Here is a 25,828-nt window from a genome sequence, read left to right on the forward strand (position 1 = left end):
ACAATATCATCCACATAAACTTGAACAAGAAGGATATCATCATTAGAAACTTTAATGAACAAAGTAATGTCGGTGGTTCCCCTTTGAAAATGATTTTCTAATAAGAAGGCACTAAGCCTTTCATACCAAGCTCTAGGGGCTTGTCTAAGGCCATAAAGAGCCTTTGAAAGTTTAAAAACATGATTAGGAAAATCTTTATGTTCAAAACCGGGGGGTTGAGCCACATACACTTCTCTATCAATAAAGCCATTAAGAAAAGCACATTTAACATCCATTTGAAACATTTTAAAACCCTTATGGGCAGCATAGGCAAGAAGCAATCTAATTGCTTCCATTCTAGCTACCGGAGCGAAAGATTCATCAAAATCAATTCCCTCTTCTTGATCGTAACCTTAGGCCACTAATCTAGCCTTGTTACGAACAACTTGTCCATCCTCACCAAGTTTATTTTTAAAGACCCACTTAGTACCCGTTACCTTCATACCATCCGAATAAGGTACTAATGTCCAAACCTTATTGTCGAATTGAGCCAGCTCCTCTTGCATAGCCTTGACCCATGATGGATCTTCAAGAGCTTGTTTGACATTGTTGGGCTCCATTTGTGACAAGAGAGCAAAGTTGCTCGGTTCGGTTTGCCTTTTGGTGGAGGATCTTGTGGTTACACCATGAGAGGGATCACCAATGATGAAGTCATGAGGATAACCCCTCATAGACTTCCATTCTCTAGGTTTTCGGCCAGGTGTTGAACTTTGATGAACTTCTGATGGTCTCACTGTTTCAGTTTCTCGTGTCTGCTCAGGAGATAAATTGGAAGTTTCTCCTACAATCTGACGAGATAAAACCGGGCTGACAGATTCTTCATTTTGGACAGATTTGGGAATTTCTTTGCTTGTTCCATCTTCACAATCTGAATCAATATCCTTCACAATACTGGGAATTAAGTTAGAATCACAAAAAGTAACATGTATGGATTCCTCTATAGTCCTATGCTCCTTGAGATAAACTCTATAGGCCTTGCTTGTGGTGGAATATCCAACAAACATTCCTTCATAGGATTTTGGATCAAACTTTCCAAGGTTTTCTTTATTATTAAGCACAAAACATTTGCATCCAAAAACATAAAAATACTTAAGATTTGGAGGGGTTCCTTTCCATAGCTCATAAGGTGTTTTCTTTAACCCTTTTCTAATGATTGTTCTATTCAAAATATAACATGCTGTGTTCACAGCTTCAGCCCATAAGAATTTAGGAATTTCACTCTCACATAACATGGCCCTAGTCATTTCTTGAAGGCTTCTATTCCTTCTTTCAACCACCCCATTTTGTTGGGGGGTTCTAGGACATGAAAAATTATGAGAAATCCCTAAGTCATCACAGAATTTTTCAAAGTCTTGATTTTCAAATTCTCTTCCATGATCACTTCTTAAATGGGCAATTTTCAAATCCTTTTCATTTTGAATTTTCTTACAAAGGGTGGAAAAAGCATGAAAAGCATCATTCTTATGAGCAAGGAAAAGTACCCAACCAAATCTAGAGTAATCATCTACCACCACAAGACCATAATGTTTTCCTCCTAAACTTTGAGTTCTAGTAGGACCAAAAAGATCAATATGTAACATTTCCAATGGCCGTTTGGTTGAGATTCCATCTTTTGATTTAAAAGAGGATTTTACTTGTTTGCCTAATTGACAAGCGTCACAAGTAAGATCCTTATCAAACTTGATGTTTGGGATTCCTCTAACCAAATTTCTTTTAACTAGCTTAGAAATTTGATACATGCTAGCATGTCCCAACTTTCTATGCCAAAGCCATTTTTCAGATTCAAAAGATGTGAAGCATGTTACATTTTGTTCCTTTAAATCCTCAAGAGTTAATCCATACACATTGTTGCATCTTTTAGCTTCAAGAAGAACATTCCCAGTTTTTTCACACACAACTAAACAAACAGATTTCTTAAAAATAACTTCAAAACCCAAATCACAAAGTTGACTAACACTAAGCAAATTATGTTTCAAGCCATGTACAAGGAGAACATCATTTATACAAGAAGAAAAGTTTTTACCAACTTTCCCAACAGCCACAATTTTTCCTTTTGCATCATCACCGAAAGTGACAAGTCCTCCATCATAGTCATCAAGCTTTATGAAGAAGGTTGCCTTTCCGGTCATATGCCTAGAGCATCCGCTGTCCATATACCACACATTTTCTTTCCTTTTGGATGCTAGGCACACCTGCAAAACAATGCTTAAGTAACCTTAGGTATCCAAATCTTTTTGGATCCTTTTACGTTAAACCATCTTCTATGTCCTAAGCCATTGTAATCAAAAACAATTTTATAAACTTTATCACCAACCATTCTTTCACCGAAAAAGCATTGAATGGGAAAGTGTCCATTCCGATTGCATAATCTACAAAACCTTGGAGTTGCCTTTTTGTTAAAGTAGGTGGGATCTTGAAATCTTGTGTCATTAGAAGATGAAGCAATATTTTCAAAATGTAAATTTTCAGATTTATAAAACCCCAACCCAGCTTTATCATAAAGAGGTTTTTGACTAGCCAAGATGTGATTCAAGCTTTCAGAACTTTGTGTAAATTTGGCCAAGTCTTCCTCAAGTCTTTTAACCTTTTTTAGCAACTCTTCATTTTGTTTAAAACAGTCCACATATGCAAGAACACAATGGTTACTTTCACAACTTCTAACTTGAGCTCTTAACTGTTTATTTTCTTCAACTAGATCACAAGCAGTTTCGGCCTCTCTCACTTTTTCTTTTAGAAAACTGTTTTCGGCCTTAAGAATGGTAATTTGCTGTTCAAGTTCTTGATTTTCCAGCAGAAAACATCTTATTTTTTCAGAAAGGTGGTCTATCATAAGATGAAGATCTTCAGTATTAGGGTTATGAAAGACTACCTGATCTATGTGGTCTGCCATGAGACATGTTTGTGACTTGGTCTCGGTTTCTTCATCATCATCATCAGAATCATTCTCCAAGTCTTCCCATGTGGCCATCAGTCCTTTCTTCTTCCCTCTTTTTGGCTTTTCCTCCTTCTTCAGCTTGGGACAATCAGATTTGAAATGCCCCATTTCCTTGCAATTGTAGCAAGTTACCTTGCTGAGGTCTTTCTTCACTTTCCTTGTGCTGCTGCCTTTGCCTCTGAGCTTAGCCATTTTCCTGAATTTTTTTGCAAATAAAACAAACTCATTTTCAGAAGAGTTATCACTGGATTCATCATCCAGGGGGTTAGTCACAGAAGAAAATGCAATTCCTTTCTTTTTTGTATCTTTTTTCAAATAGGTATTTTCAAAAGCAAGAAGATTTCCTCTCAAATCATCAAGTGTTATGGAGTCTAGGCTACTGCTCTCAGAAATAATTAAAGCTTTAGTCTCCCACTCTTTTGTGAGACATCTCAACACTCTTCTCACTAGCACAGATTCTGAATGTTTGATTCCAAGAGCATCTAAGCCAATAGTGATGGCATTGAACCGTTCGAACAGTTCATCGATGGACTCTCCTTCCTTCATTGTAAACATTTCATATTCCCTGTTTAACATGTCTGTCCGAGTCTTTTTTACAATGGTAGTTCCTTCATGAGTGATTTGCAACTTGTCCCAGATTTCCTTTGCCGTTGTGCATCGTGATACTCGTCGGTACTCCTCAAAGCTGATAGCACAATTGAGCAGATTGGTTGCCTTGGCATTTAACTCCACCTTCTTCCTATCTTCCTCGGTCCAGCTTGCTTCCGGTTTAAGGGAGGTTACTCCTTGAGCATTTGTGGTAGTCGGAAATTTAGGACCTTCCAAGATGATCTTCCAAAGTCTGTAATCTACAGCTTGTACAAATATCTTCATCCTCTCCTTCCAATAGGTATAATTTTTCCCATTGAAAAGAGGAGGTCTGTTGCTTGATTGTCCTTCTGTCAGATTATAAGACACCACATTTGTGCCACTGTTTTCCGCCATTAGGATCTTTACTCCAAGCTGCAAAGCTTGATCTCTTTGAGACCAAGCTCTGATACCAATTGATGGTTTCAGTGGCTAAGAGAAGGGGGGGTTGAATCTTAGCCCCTTTTTCGCTTGCTAAAACTTGCTGGACTTTAGATGAGACTTTTCTGTTTTATCTCGTCCCTAGTCACGAGACATTTTCATTTTGTCTCGTCACTTGGCATGAGACATTTCTGAAGTTGCATCTTAAAAACAACAGAAGTGAAGTAGGAGAGAGAGAGAGAAAATAACACCCAGATATATCCTGGTTCAGCTGCTAAGTGCAGTGCGGCCTACATCCAGTCTCCATCACAACAATGATGGAATTTCACTATAATCCTCCAGATTACAACTTGTAAAGTGCTAACCCAACTTACAAGGGGATTCCCACAGAATCATGAAACACAACACAGATGTACAAAGGAACTCTAAGACATCTATGGCTTTTTCTTTTAATTTTGCACTCTCTGCCTTTTTCCGCTCTATGGCTTTTTTCTTACAAACCTCACTGTTTGCCTTTTTCCATGAGACTCAAGACATGACAAAATTAAACAGAAAAATATTAAACAGAAGACATTGAAGGAGAAGAGAAAACTGTTAGCTCAGGTAGCTCTGAGAACACTGTGCCTTGCACTCTCAATATTTCTCCTTGAATCAAACCATGACTATTCACCTCTTTTATAGAGAAGTGAAGCCTTCACAGTTGAAACACAAACCCGAGCTCAGCTTCCTTTCCTTCAACAAAAACCGGTTCGGCCATACAGAGAGAAGAGGTAACCATGTAAAAACCAACATGCAAATACCTCTAGTCCTTCCTTGGTCATCACTCTTCATCAATCCGAGCGCTCCATCCTTGGCTTCCTCTCCAAGATGGATTTCTGGCCCTTGATGCTTCATGATGATGATGACTTCATCTGCTTCAATCTCTGCCTTCAACCATCACTTCGCCACTCTAGCTACTCCCTGTGGTGGTTGATCAGAAACGAAGACAAGCCACGCCTCCAAGATCTTTCTGCTGGCCAAATCTTCTTCCTTCCTTTTGAGTATTAAGGATCCGAGATTACCTCACCAAATCTTACCAGATTAGGTGATAATCTTAGCCACAGCATACTTTTCTTTTTCTTTTTCGTGCCATCAACTCGATGGTCTTTAGCCTTGCTTTTCTTTCCTTTTGGTAGCTCCAAGTAGCTTCCATGGCTTCCTGTGTAATAACCGAAGAGAGAAGGAAAGAGATGAGAGAGAAGAGAGAAGTTTGAACTCAAACTAATGGGTAATAATAAAATGAAATTAAAAGTCCCACTTCCCTATCTTAGAGTGGCGTGTATCATTATGATGACCATCATGTCAATCACACTCTCTCTCATGTTCCCCATGCTAGTTTAATTAAATTTCAAATCCTTCAAAGAGTGAGTTGGAATCCGTTGGAAGCATTTAGGCATTTCATATGCCTTATGGATTCGGACAAGGCATGGAAGCATTCACCAACATTGGGCTTGGTACCAATAAACTTTATTTTGGCCCAACTAGTATTAACTTCTTTCCTGATGGGTTTGGATCAAACATAGACATGGGAAGCTTTCTTTGGGCTTGTAACAATGTTAATCTAGCCCAATAAATCATTACAACACTTCAGCCACATATCATTGAATATTTTTTGAATCAATGCTGAATTGGAAAGCAAATTCACACTTGGGCTGCAGCATTTTATTTTATTTTCGGCCCAATTCAATTCCTGCATTACAAAATTATTAATTAGCATATAATCAAATAACATTGTATTAATAATTTTGTAATTAGATATTTTAATAATGTTTGTTCATCATAAAAATTAATTTGGAGTTTTCCAAACTCATCAATCTCCCCCTTGATGACAAACATTATTAAAATTAAAATGGAAAGAAATTAAAGATTAGAGTACAAGTACTCCCTTTGAGGATTGAATTTCTTCCCTTTCAAAATGTCACATGGCTCCCCCTTAATATGTGCTGTTTTTACCAAGGGAAGCAATAACCTGTAACAATTAACAATTTTATTCAACATATTAATTTTGAAATGTTGAATGCTTGATTTATGAGCAGAATTGGATGATAATCAAAACTCATTTGTTATCAATAATTTGATTTTCTGCTCAAACTCACAAAAACGATCAACCAAAATATTTTTTGAAAAATAAATTGCTGTTCAATGTGTTTTAAAAAACATTTTCCAATCAACAAATCAGAGCAAAGTAATTATGGTAAGGAAGATATTTTTAATCAAACTTGATCCTTTCAAACCATAACAATTTCCAAATCACAGTTTAAAGGAACTGCCAAAGAAAATTCAGCAATCATTTTATCAAGGTAAGTAAATTATATCATCAACACAGAAAACATTTTACCAAGATAAAATTAAAGCATCAAGTATCAACTCAAGAGAGCAAGCATCAATCCAAAATAGCAAGCATCAGTCAGATGCATTATTAACATCAAACACATAATCATAACAAAATATTGAAACTCCTTCCAAACAAGGATTTCATCCCTGTTTTGTTAAATTCACTTTTCAGCACTTCCTTTCTCAATTTCAATTTTCAGCACCATTTCTCCCCCTTTTGGCATCAAGGGACACTGCAAAATAAATGAAAATAACATACAAAAGACAGAATATTTGTTTTTCACCAAAACATAATGGTCCAGTCAGCACACATGCATTTGAGCACATGACAATCAAAGCTCAACTCAAAATCAATCTACTAACACAAAGTGCTCAAAACAGAGCTAGATCAGAGCATAAAATAGAGCAAAACAGGTATGCAAAATAGTGCAACAAATCAATGAAACATAACAGTTTCAATTCAGCCTTTTTTTTTTTATCAAGGAGCGACCCTGCAAAAATGAGAAGAAAAAAAAAACAATGCAGTCCATACTAATTCAAGACACGTGAAAATAGTTCCTAGAATCAAGGGATGAGGAAAGTATAAAGATTTGATTTGACAACTTCCAAAAAAAATGAGGAACGGGTCAGAGTGATGTCAAAGAGATTTGGTGGGGCCCAAAATAATTAACTTCAATTCAGTCTCCCCCTGTATCATGGCCCGTTCAACACATCCTGAAATTTGTCTCCTGCTTTCCTACGAGACAAAACCAAACAGAATCAAAAAGTTCACAAATTTTCTACAGAACTTAATTCTATCATTCCCAAACTGTTTCTTAAGGTGCAGAATCTGTCTTCACATAAGGGCTTAGTGAAAATATCCGCAAGTTGATCTTCGGATTTTACAAATTGAATATCAATAGTTCCCTTTTGCACATGTTCTCTAATGAAATGATATTTAATTTCAATGTGCTTTGTTCTTGAGTGCAAAACAGGATTTTTTGAAATATTTATGGCACTCATATTGTCACAAAACAAGGGTATACTATTGATCTTTAATTTGTAATCCTCTAATTGTGTTTTTAACCATATTAATTGTGAACAACAAGCAGAGGCAGAGATATATTCAGCTTCGGCTGTGGATAGAGCTACTGTGGCTTGTTTCTTGCTTGACCACATGTTGAGTGAACTTCCAAGGAAGCAACACATGCCGGAGGTGCTCCTTCTATCCACCCTATCTCCCGCATAATCTGCATCACAAAACCCTACTGCACAAAAATTATCAGATTTAGGATACCATAAACCATAATCACATGTTCCCTTAATATACCTAATGATGCGTTTAACAGCCGTTAAATGGGATTCTTTTGGGTGAGATTGAAATCTTGAACATACACCCACACTTTGAACAATATCCGGTCTAGAGGATGTAAGATACATTAGTGAACCAATCATTCCTCTATACCGTGTCTCATCCACATCTAAGCCATCATCATCTTTATCAAGTTTAGTATTAGGATGCATTGGTGTTCCCATTGATTTGGAATTTTCTAAGCCAAATTTCTTTATCAATTCTTTTGCATACTTGCCTTGGTGAATAAATGTACCGCTAGGAGTTTGTTTAATTTGGAGGCCAAGAAAGAAAGTTAGCTCTCCCATTAAACTCATCTCAAGCTCACTAGTCATGAGTTTTCCAAACTCTTCACACAAGGATTCATTGGCCGATCCAAACACAATATCATCCACATAAACTTGAACAAGAAGGATATCATCATTAGAAACTTTAATGAACAAAGTAATGTCGGTGGTTCCCCTTTGAAAATGATTTTCTAATAAGAAGGCACTAAGCCTTTCATACCAAGCTCTAGGGGCTTGTCTAAGGCCATAAAGAGCCTTTGAAAGTTTAAAAACATGATTAGGAAAATCTTTATGTTCAAAACCGGGGGGTTGAGCCACATACACTTCTCTATCAATAAAGCCATTAAGAAAAGCACATTTAACATCCATTTGAAACATTTTAAAACCCTTATGGGCAGCATAGGCAAGAAGCAATCTAATTGCTTCCATTCTAGCTACCGGAGCGAAAGATTCATCAAAATCAATTCCCTCTTCTTGATCGTAACCTTAGGCCACTAATCTAGCCTTGTTACGAACAACTTGTCCATCCTCACCAAGTTTATTTTTAAAGACCCACTTAGTACCCGTTACCTTCATACCATCCGAATAAGGTACTAATGTCCAAACCTTATTGTCGAATTGAGCCAGCTCCTCTTGCATAGCCTTGACCCATGATGGATCTTCAAGAGCTTGTTTGACATTGTTGGGCTCCATTTGTGACAAGAGAGCAAAGTTGCTCGGTTCGGTTTGCCTTTTGGTGGAGGATCTTGTGGTTACACCATGAGAGGGATCACCAATGATGAAGTCATGAGGATAACCCCTCATAGACTTCCATTCTCTAGGTTTTCGGCCAGGTGTTGAACTTTGATGAACTTCTGATGGTCTCACTGTTTCAGTTTCTCGTGTCTGCTCAGGAGATAAATTGGAAGTTTCTCCTACAATCTGACGAGATAAAACCGGGCTGACAGATTCTTCATTTTGGACAGATTTGGGAATTTCTTTGCTTGTTCCATCTTCACAATCTGAATCAATATCCTTCACAATACTGGGAATTAAGTTAGAATCACAAAAAGTAACATGTATGGATTCCTCTATAGTCCTATGCTCCTTGAGATAAACTCTATAGGCCTTGCTTGTGGTGGAATATCCAACAAACATTCCTTCATAGGATTTTGGATCAAACTTTCCAAGGTTTTCTTTATTATTAAGCACAAAACATTTGCATCCAAAAACATAAAAATACTTAAGATTTGGAGGGGTTCCTTTCCATAGCTCATAAGGTGTTTTCTTTAACCCTTTTCTAATGATTGTTCTATTCAAAATATAACATGCTGTGTTCACAGCTTCAGCCCATAAGAATTTAGGAATTTCACTCTCACATAACATGGCCCTAGTCATTTCTTGAAGGCTTCTATTCCTTCTTTCAACCACCCCATTTTGTTGGGGGGTTCTAGGACATGAAAAATTATGAGAAATCCCTAAGTCATCACAGAATTTTTCAAAGTCTTGATTTTCAAATTCTCTTCCATGATCACTTCTTAAATGGGCAATTTTCAAATCCTTTTCATTTTGAATTTTCTTACAAAGGGTGGAAAAAGCATGAAAAGCATCATTCTTATGAGCAAGGAAAAGTACCCAACCAAATCTAGAGTAATCATCTACCACCACAAGACCATAATGTTTTCCTCCTAAACTTTGAGTTCTAGTAGGACCAAAAAGATCAATATGTAACATTTCCAATGGCCGTTTGGTTGAGATTCCATCTTTTGATTTAAAAGAGGATTTTACTTGTTTGCCTAATTGACAAGCGTCACAAGTAAGATCCTTATCAAACTTGATGTTTGGGATTCCTCTAACCAAATTTCTTTTAACTAGCTTAGAAATTTGATACATGCTAGCATGTCCCAACTTTCTATGCCAAAGCCATTTTTCAGATTCAAAAGATGTGAAGCATGTTACATTTTGTTCCTTTAAATCCTCAAGAGTTAATCCATACACATTGTTGCATCTTTTAGCTTCAAGAAGAACATTCCCAGTTTTTTCACACACAACTAAACAAACAGATTTCTTAAAAATAACTTCAAAACCCAAATCACAAAGTTGACTAACACTAAGCAAATTATGTTTCAAGCCATGTACAAGGAGAACATCATTTATACAAGAAGAAAAGTTTTTACCAACTTTCCCAACAGCCACAATTTTTCCTTTTGCATCATCACCGAAAGTGACAAGTCCTCCATCATAGTCATCAAGCTTTATGAAGAAGGTTGCCTTTCCGGTCATATGCCTAGAGCATCCGCTGTCCATATACCACACATTTTCTTTCCTTTTGGATGCTAGGCACACCTGCAAAACAATGCTTAAGTAACCTTAGGTATCCAAATCTTTTTGGATCCTTTTACGTTAAACCATCTTCTATGTCCTAAGCCATTGTAATCAAAAACAATTTTATAAACTTTATCACCAACCATTCTTTCACCGAAAAAGCATTGAATGGGAAAGTGTCCATTCCGATTGCATAATCTACAAAACCTTGGAGTTGCCTTTTTGTTAAAGTAGGTGGGATCTTGAAATCTTGTGTCATTAGAAGATGAAGCAATATTTTCAAAATGTAAATTTTCAGATTTATAAAACCCCAACCCAGCTTTATCATAAAGAGGTTTTTGACTAGCCAAGATGTGATTCAAGCTTTCAGAACTTTGTGTAAATTTGGCCAAGTCTTCCTCAAGTCTTTTAACCTTTTTTAGCAACTCTTCATTTTGTTTAAAACAGTCCACATATGCAAGAACACAATGGTTACTTTCACAACTTCTAACTTGAGCTCTTAACTGTTTATTTTCTTCAACTAGATCACAAGCAGTTTCGGCCTCTCTCACTTTTTCTTTTAGAAAACTGTTTTCGGCCTTAAGAATGGTAATTTGCTGTTCAAGTTCTTGATTTTCCAGCAGAAAACATCTTATTTTTTCAGAAAGGTGGTCTATCATAAGATGAAGATCTTCAGTATTAGGGTTATGAAAGACTACCTGATCTATGTGGTCTGCCATGAGACATGTTTGTGACTTGGTCTCGGTTTCTTCATCATCATCATCAGAATCATTCTCCAAGTCTTCCCATGTGGCCATCAGTCCTTTCTTCTTCCCTCTTTTTGGCTTTTCCTCCTTCTTCAGCTTGGGACAATCAGATTTGAAATGCCCCATTTCCTTGCAATTGTAGCAAGTTACCTTGCTGAGGTCTTTCTTCACTTTCCTTGTGCTGCTGCCTTTGCCTCTGAGCTTAGCCATTTTCCTGAATTTTTTTGCAAATAAAACAAACTCATTTTCAGAAGAGTTATCACTGGATTCATCATCCAGGGGGTTAGTCACAGAAGAAAATGCAATTCCTTTCTTTTTTGTATCTTTTTTCAAATAGGTATTTTCAAAAGCAAGAAGATTTCCTCTCAAATCATCAAGTGTTATGGAGTCTAGGCTACTGCTCTCAGAAATAATTAAAGCTTTAGTCTCCCACTCTTTTGTGAGACATCTCAACACTCTTCTCACTAGCACAGATTCTGAATGTTTGATTCCAAGAGCATCTAAGCCAATAGTGATGGCATTGAACCGTTCGAACAGTTCATCGATGGACTCTCCTTCCTTCATTGTAAACATTTCATATTCCCTGTTTAACATGTCTGTCCGAGTCTTTTTTACAATGGTAGTTCCTTCATGAGTGATTTGCAACTTGTCCCAGATTTCCTTTGCCGTTGTGCATCGTGATACTCGTCGGTACTCCTCAAAGCTGATAGCACAATTGAGCAGATTGGTTGCCTTGGCATTTAACTCCACCTTCTTCCTATCTTCCTCGGTCCAGCTTGCTTCCGGTTTAAGGGAGGTTACTCCTTGAGCATTTGTGGTAGTCGGAAATTTAGGACCTTCCAAGATGATCTTCCAAAGTCTGTAATCTACAGCTTGTACAAATATCTTCATCCTCTCCTTCCAATAGGTATAATTTTTCCCATTGAAAAGAGGAGGTCTGTTGCTTGATTGTCCTTCTGTCAGATTATAAGACACCACATTTGTGCCACTGTTTTCCGCCATTAGGATCTTTACTCCAAGCTGCAAAGCTTGATCTCTTTGAGACCAAGCTCTGATACCAATTGATGGTTTCAGTGGCTAAGAGAAGGGGGGGTTGAATCTTAGCCCCTTTTTCGCTTGCTAAAACTTGCTGGACTTTAGATGAGACTTTTCTGTTTTATCTCGTCCCTAGTCACGAGACATTTTCATTTTGTCTCGTCACTTGGCATGAGACATTTCTGAAGTTGCATCTTAAAAACAACAGAAGTGAAGTAGGAGAGAGAGAGAGAAAATAACACCCAGATATATCCTGGTTCAGCTGCTAAGTGCAGTGCGGCCTACATCCAGTCTCCATCACAACAATGATGGAATTTCACTATAATCCTCCAGATTACAACTTGTAAAGTGCTAACCCAACTTACAAGGGGATTCCCACAGAATCATGAAACACAACACAGATGTACAAAGGAACTCTAAGACATCTATGGCTTTTTCTTTTAATTTTGCACTCTCTGCCTTTTTCCGCTCTATGGCTTTTTTCTTACAAACCTCACTGTTTGCCTTTTTCCATGAGACTCAAGACATAACAAAATTAAACAGAAAAATATTAAACAGAAGACATTGAAGGAGAAGAGAAAACTGTTAGCTCAGGTAGCTCTGAGAACACTATGCCTTGCACTCTCAATATTTCTCCTTGAATCAAACCATGACTATTCACCTCTTTTATAGAGAAGTGAAGCCTTCACAGTTGAAACACAAACCCGAGCTCAGCTTCCTTTCCTTCAACAAAAACCGGTTCGGCCATACAGAGAGAAGAGGTAACCATGTAAAAACCAACATGCAAATACCTCTAGTCCTTCCTTGGTCATCACTCTTCATCAATCCGAGCGCTCCATCCTTGGCTTCCTCTCCAAGATGGATTTCTGGCCCTTGATGCTTCATGATGATGATGACTTCATCTGCTTCAATCTCTGCCTTCAACCATCACTTCGCCACTCTAGCTACTCCCTGTGGTGGTTGATCAGAAACGAAGACAAGCCACGCCTCCAAGATCTTTCTGCTGGCCAAATCTTCTTCCTTCCTTTTGAGTATTAAGGATCCGAGATTACCTCACCAAATCTTACCAGATTAGGTGATAATCTTAGCCACAGCATACTTTTCTTTTTCTTTTTCGTGCCATCAACTCGATGGTCTTTAGCCTTGCTTTTCTTTCCTTTTGGTAGCTCCAAGTAGCTTCCATGGCTTCCTGTGTAATAACCGAAGAGAGAAGGAAAGAGATGAGAGAGAAGAGAGAAGTTTGAACTCAAACTAATGGGTAATAATAAAATGAAATTAAAAGTCCCACTTCCCTATCTTAGAGTGGCGTGTATCATTATGATGACCATCATGTCAATCACACTCTCTCTCATGTTCCCCATGCTAGTTTAATTAAATTTCAAATCCTTCAAAGAGTGAGTTGGAATCCGTTGGAAGCATTTAGGCATTTCATATGCCTTATGGATTCGGACAAGGCATGGAAGCATTCACCAACATTGGGCTTGGTACCAATAAACTTTATTTTGGCCCAACTAGTATTAACTTCTTTCCTGATGGGTTTGGATCAAACATAGACATGGGAAGCTTTCTTTGGGCTTGTAACAATGTTAATCTAGCCCAATAAATCATTACAACACTTCAGCCACATATCATTGAATATTTTTTGAATCAATGCTGAATTGGAAAGCAAATTCACACTTGGGCTGCAGCATTTTATTTTATTTTCGGCCCAATTCAATTCCTGCATTACAAAATTATTAATTAGCATATAATCAAATAACATTGTATTAATAATTTTGTAATTAGATATTTTAATAATGTTTGTTCATCATAAAAATTAATTTGGAGTTTTCCAAACTCATCAGTTCATAACACGCAGCGGAAGAAAAGAAAGTAATCCTTAAAGATCTATTTTGTGCTTAAACTTTATTCCAATAATAAATATATAGTAGATCAGATCTAAATACCTGAGTACGCTCGTAAAAATCTTTTTCTCCTTCGATGGTACGAAGGTGCTATGCGTATCCACACCGAGACCAACCTTTGCTGTCAACTCTTTGACCAATGGACATCTGATCTAAATTGAGAAACCTCTTGCAACTTTTTGCACGCCATAAAATTCTTCTCCAAGAATTAGGCTTACATATGTTTATATGTGTAGAAGTAAAGGAATAAAACCCTTGTGTTTTATTCTCATCTGTCTCTTTCCTCTACTATTGGCATACATATATATAGTATGAAATTTGTTACTGATTTTAAATTTGATTCTCAATTCAAATTCAAATCATATCTTTAAATTCCAAATCTGAATCCTTTAAATTTTATGAATCATATCATAACAATTTAAAACATAATCGATTTGGATCTCATCCAAATTTATAATTCAAATTTAGAAATAGAATAACTAATTATTCTCAAATCTCATTTAATATTCTCAATTATCATATTATTATTATATTCTTGGTGCTAGCAAAGAATATAATAATATTCCATTTAAATTAATATAATTATTTATTTGATCAAATCAAAATAATAATTAAATAATTCTATAGCAAAGATTAGAATACTCGTTAGTGTGTGACCCCATAGGTTCAATACTAAGCGGGTAGTAAATTAGTCATACTAAATTTACTAATCAAGGTTGGCGTCTAGCAACACTTCTCAACGACCCGATAGTTTGAAGTAATCTATTTTTACTAAGAACCTCAGAAGAACAAAGTATAATTCCTTCCATCTTTCCAGCTCTTGGTTAACCTTTAGAGTATGGTTTAATTGTCAAACTCTAACTTGTTACCATTGTTATAATGAACTGTGAATGACCTAAGAAACTCATTTCTTCATTCATTCAATCCCCTTGGCCAAGGTTTTATTCATCTCAATCATTATAATCATAGAGCTCAAACTCTTTACCGAGAGTTGATGGATTCCTTATTGACTAATCATTAATTCTACAAGTATTTAAATCATACCCAATATACATTCAACTAGCACCCTATGGTATTAGGTGTCCGGAATCAAAGTATAATAAATACATTGTTAATTTCTATGACAGTCGCAGGTCAAAGGAAATTCTATTACTATGTTCATCTTGAGAATATCCTATTGACAAATATACGGTAATTATAACCATTAGGAATTCTCAGAGTGAGTCAGTTCAATGGTCATATCTCTATATGCACCATCTATATATATAATTTAATAAATAAGATCTATTAATCTTCATCCAATGAAGACCATTATATATATATATATATATTGATCTTTCCGGATTATTAATATCCTTTTTAATAATCCTATGACCAAGAATAATTTAGATTAAATTATAAAAGATTTATCTCTCAATATTGTGATCACTATCACAATGATAAATCTCTAAATTTAATCAAGGACGTTATTATATTAACATTTTAATATAATAACAATAACAAATTATTTGACACGTGATTGATTGGATTGTGGTCATACTACTTATTCCCAACAATCTCCCACTTGCACGAGAGCCAATCATGATAGATTGGATCTTGGGCATACTATTATCACAATAATCTCCCACTTGCACTAGAACCAATCAATCATGTGTATAATTTTTTAATGCACATTTGTGTTTATCAAAACTCTTTTGACCTTAAACACATTTGCTCTTGAGCATGTTTGCTTGACCTTTTGTAAAATACACCTAGTGCATAATAAATATCACGTTTTCTCAAAACATGAAATCTCCCACTACAATAGTGTATAATTTTATTTTAAGGACAATCTTTATTGAACATGATTATAAAAAATTTAAGTAACCATTAGATCTATCTTTATAGAATTGTATCATTATACAAATAGGCTACTTTTTCGAAAAGTTAGTTTGACGATCAAATTTTTTATACTTTCAAGAGAAAGTATATCCTCTATTGAGTGGTATACAATTCTAATAAAAGTAATTGTACTCCCACTCTTTTTTTAAGATGGAATCCCTTTTCTAAAAAGGAGTTTAACCTCTTATCACAGACACTTTGTCATAAGAAGAGTGATAAAAATAATCTCATTATTTCTTTAGGATAACTAATAAATCTCATTTATTGGACCTAATATCAATTCTATTGTTGTGCAATCTCTTAATACATATAAGACATCTCCAAACTCTAATGTTCTTGAGTTTGAGTTTATGTCTTTTCTATATCTCATATGGAAAAAAATTGATTTAGTGAGAAATTTGTTAATTTAGCAACATTTCTAAAACGTAGTCCAAATATTTAAAAAACAGTGATCCTCAGCTAAATCAAATTTCATGTTTCTTTAAACATTTCTAAAACCGTCGCCATCCAGCCCGCCTCGCTACCGCCGCCATCCTTGTTGCCGAGAAAGGAGGACGCCATCGACGCCGTTTAGAGAAGAAGGAAGAGCCGCGCAAGAGTCAGTGGAGGAAGGAGCCTCTGCTGCGTCCCCAACGCGCCTGGGTGCTGCTGTTGAAGCCACTCCTGCCGCCGCTGCTACTAGGGTTTGTCCCCGTCAAGCCACACGTTGCCACCACTAGAGGAGTCTCGCGCGTCACCGTCAAGCTTGAAGAGGAGGGGCTGTGTCCCGTGCCACTGCCGTCCGAAGGGCTGAGCTTCGTCGCCGTTGAGTTGCTCTGCTTCACTGTGACTAAGCTCTGCCACCCCCTGTTCTTTGGGCTTGTGGTGTTGCTGCGGGAATCACTGCCGGAACCGCCAGCACTGTGACCTTGCTTTTTCGGGTCAACCATGTCTCTGCCTCTGATGTACCTTGTCGTGCCATATCCGTTGGAGCTGCCGTGGTTGGAGCTTATTATTAGAGAAAGCAATTTGCTGCCACCGCCTTTCATTCTGGCCAGCATCATCCTCTTTGTTCCAGTTCTAATGCCAATTTTCTGTTTTCTTAAGCCTGTAACGCTTTCTTCCTTACTCCTCTATCATTTCATTCATCCGTTATACTATGTCCTAATTATAGTAGCATATGGTTTTGTTCTAGTTGTCGATTTATCTCCTGAGCAATCACTATTGGTGTTGAGATCATTGCTGATGCTACTACTAGAGTTGTGGGTGATGCAGCTGCCGTTCTGGTCATCGAGTATAGCACGGCTGTTGCCGGAACCACCCCCGGGGCTACCGCTGCTTGATTCAGCCGTTCTTTCTTCGTTTCGGTAATCATTTTCGTTTCGAAAGCCCTTTAGTTACTATTTTGTTATCTCACGCTGAGGTTTCGCGGCATTAGTTGCTATAAGATTAAGTTTCAGTTGTTATATGTCGCGATTAGAGTTGCTGTGGTTACCGCGAAAGTGGCTTGGAGCTGAGGTTGCGGTTGCCAGTGATTTTGGGTTGAGAGAGAAGGTTCCTGTGACGCGTTTGTGTTATGGATTCGACTTTGAGGTAGGGACTTTTCTAAAATCTCAATATTATGATTTGGAATTGTTGTAAATGGATACTGGTGTGAGAAATACACTTTTAGTGATTGTACAAGTCTTATGTATTGCCTGGCTATTTTGGATGAATGTAATTATATGTTTGATTGGGTGATTGTTTGGTTTTGATAAATGGGTTGTTGCTGAATTGTCTCTTTAGAGTTTTGGAAATGAGCTTAATCAGTTGATAAAGATTTGATCTTCAGACGACTTTTGATTATTGTTTGGTTTTGATAAATGGATTGTTGCTGAACTGTTTCTTTAAAGTTTTGGAAATGAGTTTAATCGGTTGATAATGACTTAATTTTGAAATGGTTTCTTTGAGATATGAAAATGAGATGACTGTTGGATTTGACTTGCTTTTGAACTGATTTTGGGTTTTGGACCGTTGAAAAGGATTGTGGAATGGTTTGGTTGGGACCCGAATCGGGTGGCAAAGTCCAAGTTTTAGGGGAGGTGCGGCCGAAATTTCTATAAAAATCTTACACTTTGTTTAAAAAGTTATTTAGAAAGGTTTGGATTTGAGAAATTGTATTATTTGATTTATTAAGAAAATAGTTATGTTTTTGAGTTTAATTTATTTAAGTAAACTATATGTCTCGAGTTCGATTTGTTTAGCAAAGAATGATTTTACCATTTTGATTCACTGAAAGAAAGTATTATATTCTGCTTTTGTGATATTTTGGAAGAAGTCATAGAATTGGTTTTAAGAAGGAACATGAAAGTGGTTTTGATTTAAATGGATTGGCTCCGTTGTAAGTGAATTGGTTTTGGATTGGGTTTGGAATTTGTGACTTTATATGATTCGATTTTATAACAAATTCTGTTTCTATTTGCTTAAACCAAGAATCTATGATTTTAAGAGTTTCAATGAATTGTTAAGAAACTGAGATAGGTTGTCCTTCCCTAAAAGCTTGAGACTCTGCCGAGGAACTTTTGTTATAAAATCCCATTGTTGGATGGATGATTTTGAATATTTCAAATAGATTTTTAATTTGCCATGGTTTGGAAGTTTTGGAAAGAGGATGCCGATGGTGGCTTTGTTTTTAAAAAAGGGGACCTACTTTGAGTAAAAGTGGCTTATGAGCCTGAGATGATTTGAGGAATGGGAACTTTAAAGCCAAGGCTGAAAAGAGTTGATTTTTGATTTCAAAGTGAAGTGATTTGAGAAAAAGTGATTTATGGCTTGAACGATGATTTTATGAATTTGATGATGTTGGATGGTGGAAGTGCTATTTTGTTATGAGCCGGAATGGCTGTGTATGATAATGAATTATGGCTAATTACGGAATATTTTATGGGCCGGATGGCTGACTATGAATCATGAATCTAAGCCGGATGGCTGAGATGAATGTTGATTTATGATTGAGAATAAATACATAAATGTTGAGTTATTGATATTGTGATTGTTGCACTTCCAATTATCTGAGATACGAGTTTTCCTGGGTAGAAGCAGTGGCTAGCCACTACGTGCTCTAGGTTGAAACTCGATACTCTGCTGAGCCTATGTCGTAAGTGTGGCCGGATACTGTGAAAGTTCCAGATGAGCTCGCCCCGTGAATATACACCAGTGAGGGTGTTAGATGTGAATTATGATTATGTTTATGAATAACTCGAATTGGGGATACACGACAAAGGGACAGTCCAATGGTTAGCTACCAGGACTTGTCGGGTTGGCTTTCTAACCGACAGATGATATCATCAGCTACTAGGACAGGCATTCATCATATGCATCTATGTGACATTGTTTTAGTGTGCATATTGTACTTGGTTTGCCTTTGTGATTAATTGTGGTTAACTGCTAAATGTTCTACTTGAAATAATTGTTTGTTTGTGCTTGAACTTTTCTATTTGTGTTTGTGACTGGGATTCTGTTGGACCGTGGTGACTGGTTGTTGTTTGAACTGTTTGAGCCTAAAGCCGTGGTTGATCATGAGGTGGGCCGGAGGCCATGTTGGTTGATGTTTCTGGTTTGGAAAAGTATGAAAAACTAATTTAGATCAGTATAGATAAACCTTTTGAAAGGCTTTTGAATTTTCAAGAAATGAATAGTTCCTCTTTCAAAAAAGATTTCAGATTTTTCTTGATAGTAAATCGTTGCTTTTGAAAAGATGCATAAGACGGTTATTAATCACTATAACGATTTTATCTCGCGTATCCTATTATAGTAATTCTACAACCCTATAGTGAGAACCCTTTCGAGGATAATATTCTCACTCCCCTACAGATCTTTCTTTTCAGGTTACGGACGACGAAGTTTGGAAGAGCTTATTTCTTTTCTGTTAGACGACTTTTCTGTATTGTTTTAGTATTTATGTTTCCCTCGCCTTTAACTTTGCAAGTCTTGTAAGAGGGAAAGGATTTTGATTTGAGATGCTTGTAAAATTATTTAATATATATACATATGTATGTAGTCTTTGTGAGTTTTTGTAAGTTGTATTGTATATATGGAAGTACGTTACATAACAAAAGTATTTTGAGTGGTATTGCGGTTTAAAGTTTTAAACAGGCTCATATTTTAGTACTAAATAGTATAAGAGTCATCGTAATGTCCGATCTATCAGAGTCGTGCAGCCGGAAGCATGAGATTTGATAGTTAGGGTGTTACAGTTGTTGTTGTTGTTGTTGTTGTTGCCAGAGAAGAAGTTACAAAAGGAAGTGGCAGTGAGAAATGAACTACGTGACAAGGGGCAATAACAGATCTGGACGGCAAGGTGACGATCTGCAACAAAGGAATGAGTAGAGGAGGCGGCGCGACCAGAGGAGGCGACAGTGAGAAAAGAACGGCACGACAATGAGAAAGTCAGATTTGGACGGTGATGAGACGATATGCGAGCTCAGGCAATGCCAACGATGCCGAGGTTTAAAAGATGAATGCGACGACGCTAAGATCTCAAAAGTCGACGGCGCAGAGACCTCAGAAGACAACGGTGACGAGACCTCGGGAGACAGCGCTGCAATCAGAAGACGGCAAAGACGACACTGCGACGAAAAAGATGGCAATGGTGTGGGTAACTCAGAAGACGGTGATGTGATTCCGGCAGGTAACTCGGTAATTGTTTGGAGAAGATGAGAATGGTATGAGTGAGTTGAATTAGGGTTAGTGAGGGTAACTCACGAACTGTCTTATTTTATTTAAATTAGTGGCCGATTTAGTGACTGGTTAGTTTTTAACAGTATTTTTTGGTTGGTTGCTAAAATCAATCGCTATCGTAACAATTAGTAACTGATTTAGAGACCATAGTCTTAGTGACCAAACAAATTTTCACCCTATTTCTTTACCGGTTGCAAATTCGATCGCTAAATTAAAAAAAAGCGACCGATTTTGTGACCAGAAGTCCCAAAGATGTTACTTCTTTGTTTTGATTGCTAATTCGGTCGCTAAATTAAAAAATAATGACTGATTTTAGCGACCAACCTTATTCTGGTTGTAAAAAAACTTATCGGTGGCTAATTCGATTGCTATTAGTGACCGATTTTGCTAGTCGCTAAAATCGATCGCTATCTTAACAATTAGCAACCAATTTAGCGACCAAACAATTTTTCACCATATTTTTCTATCGGTCGCTAAATTAAAAAATAGTGACCGATTTGGTGACCAAGAATCCCAAAGACGTTACTTCTCTTATTTTGATTGCTAATTCGGTTGCTAAATTAAAAAATAGCAATCGATTTAGCAACCAACTTTATTCTCGTTTTATAATAAACTTATGAGTCACTAATTCGGTTGCTATTAGTGACCAATTTTGTTGGTTGCTAAAATTGGTCACTGAATATAATTTTGCGACCAATATTTTTTTATCCTAGAAATTCTATGTTGGTCGTTATTCTGATAATTTCTTGTAGTGTCTCCTCTTTAACCCATTTCTCTCCTTCCTCTTCTTTCTCTCATTCTTCAACATTCATCATCTTCCCTGTTTTTTAGTCGTTATATTCTCACTATTTCAATTTAAGAATAAACAAAATATATTGATAAGTTATAACTGATAACAACGTTAGTTATATTACTTTGATTTTAAAAATAAAATGATACAAAAATATAAAACAGTTCTAGATAGATTTTAACAAAAATAATTTTTTATAATAGTTTATTTTGCTATGATAATAAAAAATATATTTTAAAAAGAATTTTATCTCATACTTATTCAAATCGATATTTTCATAAAAGTAAGAGAATTTGAAATTAAAATTTAATTCCATAAATTATGAGACTAACATTATTTAAAGAAAAATATTTAAAAAAATAGAATTTTAATATAAATATTTTAATTTAATCACAAATTATATATATTATTATTAATGAGTAATTGTTATATTTGAAAACAAATAAAATCATTACTCATTGATTTTATTAATTTCAATATTGAAAAGAGTTAAATTTTAAATTTAATTTTATAAAATTTTTATAACAAAAATTACTATACGTATTTTTATCTAAAAAATTTAAAAATAAAAATTTTATATATTTTTATATATTATTCCATGCAAGACACGAATAAATATACTACTTTTACTCAAATTCGAAGTATTATGTTTAATTCAAATTAAACTCTAGTTAATTATGCTGTTGAATCCTTTCTAGCATTATAGGTAGTAGTATGTATGAAGTTAGAGAAATACTTGCATAATTTTAGAGCATATTTCACGCTTATTATTCTATTTTTTTTATTTTATTTAGTTTAATTTTAATATATAGTAATTAACAATATAAAATATATAATATAATTGTTTAATATTATATTTATTTTTTTAGATAATTATTCACGTGATTAATGTAAAAAATAATTAATTTTACTAACGTGACATAATTATTAGATATACGTATAATTTTTTTTAAAAAGTGCATCAAAATTAAAATTTATATATCTTAAAAGATATATATCTTAAAAGAATGTTAGAAGATTAACAGAATTTATTATTTTTTGTTAATAATATTTAAAGTATAAAATAAAAATATATTATTAAATTGTTAAACTAAAAATATTAAATTGATAATTAAAAATACAAAAAAATAATTAATTTTACTATTTTTTAAACTTTTTTTCTATATTTATATCTTGTACCTATAACAAATTACATATTAAATAGCATTAATGAATATTAATGACAACCCAAAAAATATTGTATTTCGAATTATTTTTGAATCAAATCAAGATAAATTCATTCACCTTTCAAACTCGAATATGAATTTAATTAAACTCGGCTCCGCCGTAAATACCGTAATGACAACCCTGGCAATATATGGCCTCATTCTTTCACTAACCCTAAAGTAGGAAAACTCACTTGATCATTTTACGTTCCATCCATCCTCCCATCAATAATCTTTTTGAGTATTTTGCTATCCTTAACAAAGATGGCAAAAAATTTGAATCACCTATCTCTATAATCTTCAAAGTTCTTGTTCTATCCATAATTTCAATGATGCCAATTGGTCAAAGTAGGGTTTTCCACCCAAATGATGAGAGACTAATTCATGCCGCATGCAACCGAGATCTGTGCGTCCAAATCCTCAATTCATATCCAAGTAGCACAAATGCTGATTTAAAAGGGATAGCAATAAACATGGTTGATTTCATAAAATAAAAGATCAATTATTGCATTGAACAAGATGCATCAACTCCGACAAAGTACTATTGGTAGATTGGGTGCATTCCCTTCATGTATTGGCCATTACAACGGCGGAATTTTGAAGGGTGATTTGCCACAAGCCATTAGCAGAATTGAGACTGATAACACTAAATTTGCTGAATCTATTCTTACTGATGCAGTTAATGAGGCCTACTCTTGTGAGCAAGGGTTCAATGGTAGTTCACCATTAAGCAAAGAAAACAATGCTGTGCGTGACCCAGCAAATATTGCAAAAGTTATTGTTATCACGTTGTATTAGATGCACAAAAATTAAATATGGTAATAATTGTTCGAATAAAATGGTGATTAGCAAAGTTGGATTTCATATATATATGACTGTATGTATATGCGTGTGTCTATACATATGCCTGCGTGTATATATGTCTCTGCATGTGTATTGTGTGTCTACATGCGTGGATGTATATACATGTCACACTTGAACGCATATGCCAACTATATATGCTATTTCAGTTATGGTTATGTCAGGTAAGCAATCATTTTTTTAAACAACATGAACAATGGACCTTATAATTAGTTCAATTCAACTAAAATATACTATGTCATTAATTAAATTTAAGATTAATTTACTTTTTTAATTCTGTTGTTCATATTATTCAGCAATATTGTTGTCTATCTATACTTTTCTTTTCAGTTAATATTAATTAACTTCTCATTTTTATTATTCTACTAAACATATTGGTTCTCTAACATTTTCTATTGAAATTTTAGACTATATATGATCTAATGTTCACAAAAGAAGATCTAAAACTATGAATATAGCAAATTCATTAGAACTTTACTACAAGAACAGCCAACAGCCCCGTTGTTTCTCATTGCAAATCAATCGCTTATGTCCTTCTTCAATCAATTCTTAGAAATATTTTAAAAAAGATGAGAATAAAAAATATATTTAATCCCAATAAAAAATACATCTTGAGTTTTTAAATACAAAATATTTTTAAGTATATTATGACATACATGATCTATTATAAACTAAAGAAATAATAAAAAGAAAAATAAACAGAGTAGATGTATGAAGTATTTAAGATGAAAATATAAGATTGAAAAAAAAATTGTAGAAAAGGTAAAGAAAAAAAATTACATCTAGAGAACCACTATATTATAATGGTGAAAACATATAATAAATAACAAAATATAAAGAGTCTTATAAGTATAATCCATTATAAAATTTTAAATGTTGGTGATGATTAGAATTATCTTAAGAAAATAAAAATATGATGACAAAATATTGATCTTGGACATATTTTATTTAATTAATTGGAGTGGTTAGTTTGTTTTGGCTGTGTTTATATTACATGGAATATATATATATATATATATATATATATATATATATATTTTTTTTTTTTTTTAAAACACAAAAAAAATAATGATTTGAAGATAATATATAATTTAAATTTTTTATTTTACATAAATATCTATAATTTTACGTATATAATATTTATAATCACCTACTTATTACATTTGAAATTGGTCGATTATTCAAGCAATAAATTAAAAAATATACAATAAAATAATTTTGGATTAATTTTCTATTATCTCTCAAATATTTTTTTGAAACATTAAAAAGTTTTGATGAGAATTAAAAATAATTAATAACAATAGCATGTAATTATTTCTTTGATTATTTACATTTATGCTTTAATACAAACTTAAAAGATCTTATAGCAGTAAACGAAAAAATTCAATTTATAAATTTTTTCACATGATTAATCAAAATATATTTTTGTAAGTAATTATTTTTTCATATAAAACAAATCCAAAAATAGTATAATGATTTATGTAACAGTGATTCAGACATATTTTAAAAAAAAAATAGTGAGAACATAAGTAGATCATATCCGGTTATTTAAAAAAAAGAAACGAGTTAGACATATTTTACAACAGTTGTAAAAAAATTGCCGCCAATAATTTATTTTGTAACAACAATATATTCATTTTGCGGCAGTTATACCAAAACAGCCGCAAAATACTAAATTATTGGCAGCTCTCTTCTTATTCATCGCATCAATAGCAGTAATCTTTCATTTGGTGACGGTTTTTAGAAATTACCATAATCTGTCGTTTTTTGTGTAATATCTCACTTCAATAAATTGGATTACTTTTAAGATATGAATTTAGTTAACATATGTCATAAAAATACATGATAAGTTTATCATTATTATTAATAAAAAAATTTAATTTGTAAAATTAACATGTGTATATAGCATAAAGTAATAAACCCTTAAAATATTGCGAAAAAAGTGTATGTGTGACCGAATATATGGAACTTGCAGCATCACTACATTTAATAGTGGTCAAGGAAAATAAATTTTTTGAATGGAAAGTTAATTCCTTAACAATCATTTTTGTCCTTTTTTATTTATTCTTTGACTCATGATCTGAGTACACTTATAAATATTAGCTAATATTTTGATTAATAATTTAATTTTATATTATTAGACTTTAAAATTTGAAATTTAATTTTTAGTATTTCAAATTGATTAAATATTAATTAAAAATAATAAATTTATTAATTATGTAGTATTGCTCTTAAATTTATGGATTTAACTACTACTATTATTATTACTAATAATAATAATAATAATAATAATAATAAGTATAGTAAAGACACATTTGTTAGAATGTTAAATATAACCTTTGTACTCACCAAAATAAAATATAAAATTGGTTAAAAATCTAAATATTTAACATTATTTTCGTTAATTTTGCAATGCAATTATTAAAAAAAAA

General features: G+C 34.3%; 1 protein-coding gene and 2 pseudogenes across 1 annotated transcript; 1 reads left to right on the forward strand and 2 right to left on the reverse strand.

Moving 5' to 3' along the window:
- Positions 1–7,123: 7,123 nt before the first annotated feature.
- LOC148566734 (secreted RxLR effector protein 161 pseudogene) lies at positions 7,124–7,858 on the reverse strand (annotated as a pseudogene).
- A 214-nt stretch (positions 7,859–8,072) lies between these two features.
- LOC148566735 (uncharacterized) lies at positions 8,073–12,024 on the reverse strand. The gene is made up of 3 exons (XM_088484408.1): positions 11,421–12,024; positions 8,781–8,973; positions 8,073–8,085 (listed from the first exon to the last, which is right to left on the reverse strand). The coding sequence occupies exons 1-3, from the start codon at positions 12,022–12,024 to the stop codon at positions 8,073–8,075; spliced, it is 810 nt and encodes a 269-aa protein (XP_088340534.1).
- Positions 12,025–22,799: 10,775 nt separating this feature from the next.
- On the forward strand, positions 22,800–23,333 carry LOC148566736 (cell wall / vacuolar inhibitor of fructosidase 1-like; annotated as a pseudogene).
- Positions 23,334–25,828: the final 2,495 nt, after the last annotated feature.

Source organism: Arachis ipaensis, chromosome B4, assembly GCF_059453495.1.
Source record: "Arachis ipaensis isolate K30076 ecotype BB chromosome B4, ASM5945349v1, whole genome shotgun sequence".
In the NCBI taxonomy this organism is placed as follows: Eukaryota; Viridiplantae; Streptophyta; class Magnoliopsida; order Fabales; family Fabaceae; genus Arachis; species Arachis ipaensis.

Excerpts from the sequence above, each read along its gene's own strand:
- LOC148566735 (XM_088484408.1), bottom strand. The coding sequence starts at position 12,024 with ATGGCGGAAAACAGTGGCACAAATGTGGTGTCTTATAATCTGACAGAA. Across the intron at positions 8,974-11,420 it reads TTTAATTATTTCTGAGAGCA|ATTGTGAAGATGGAACAAGC; the intron begins GTAGCCTAGACT and ends ATATTGATTCAG.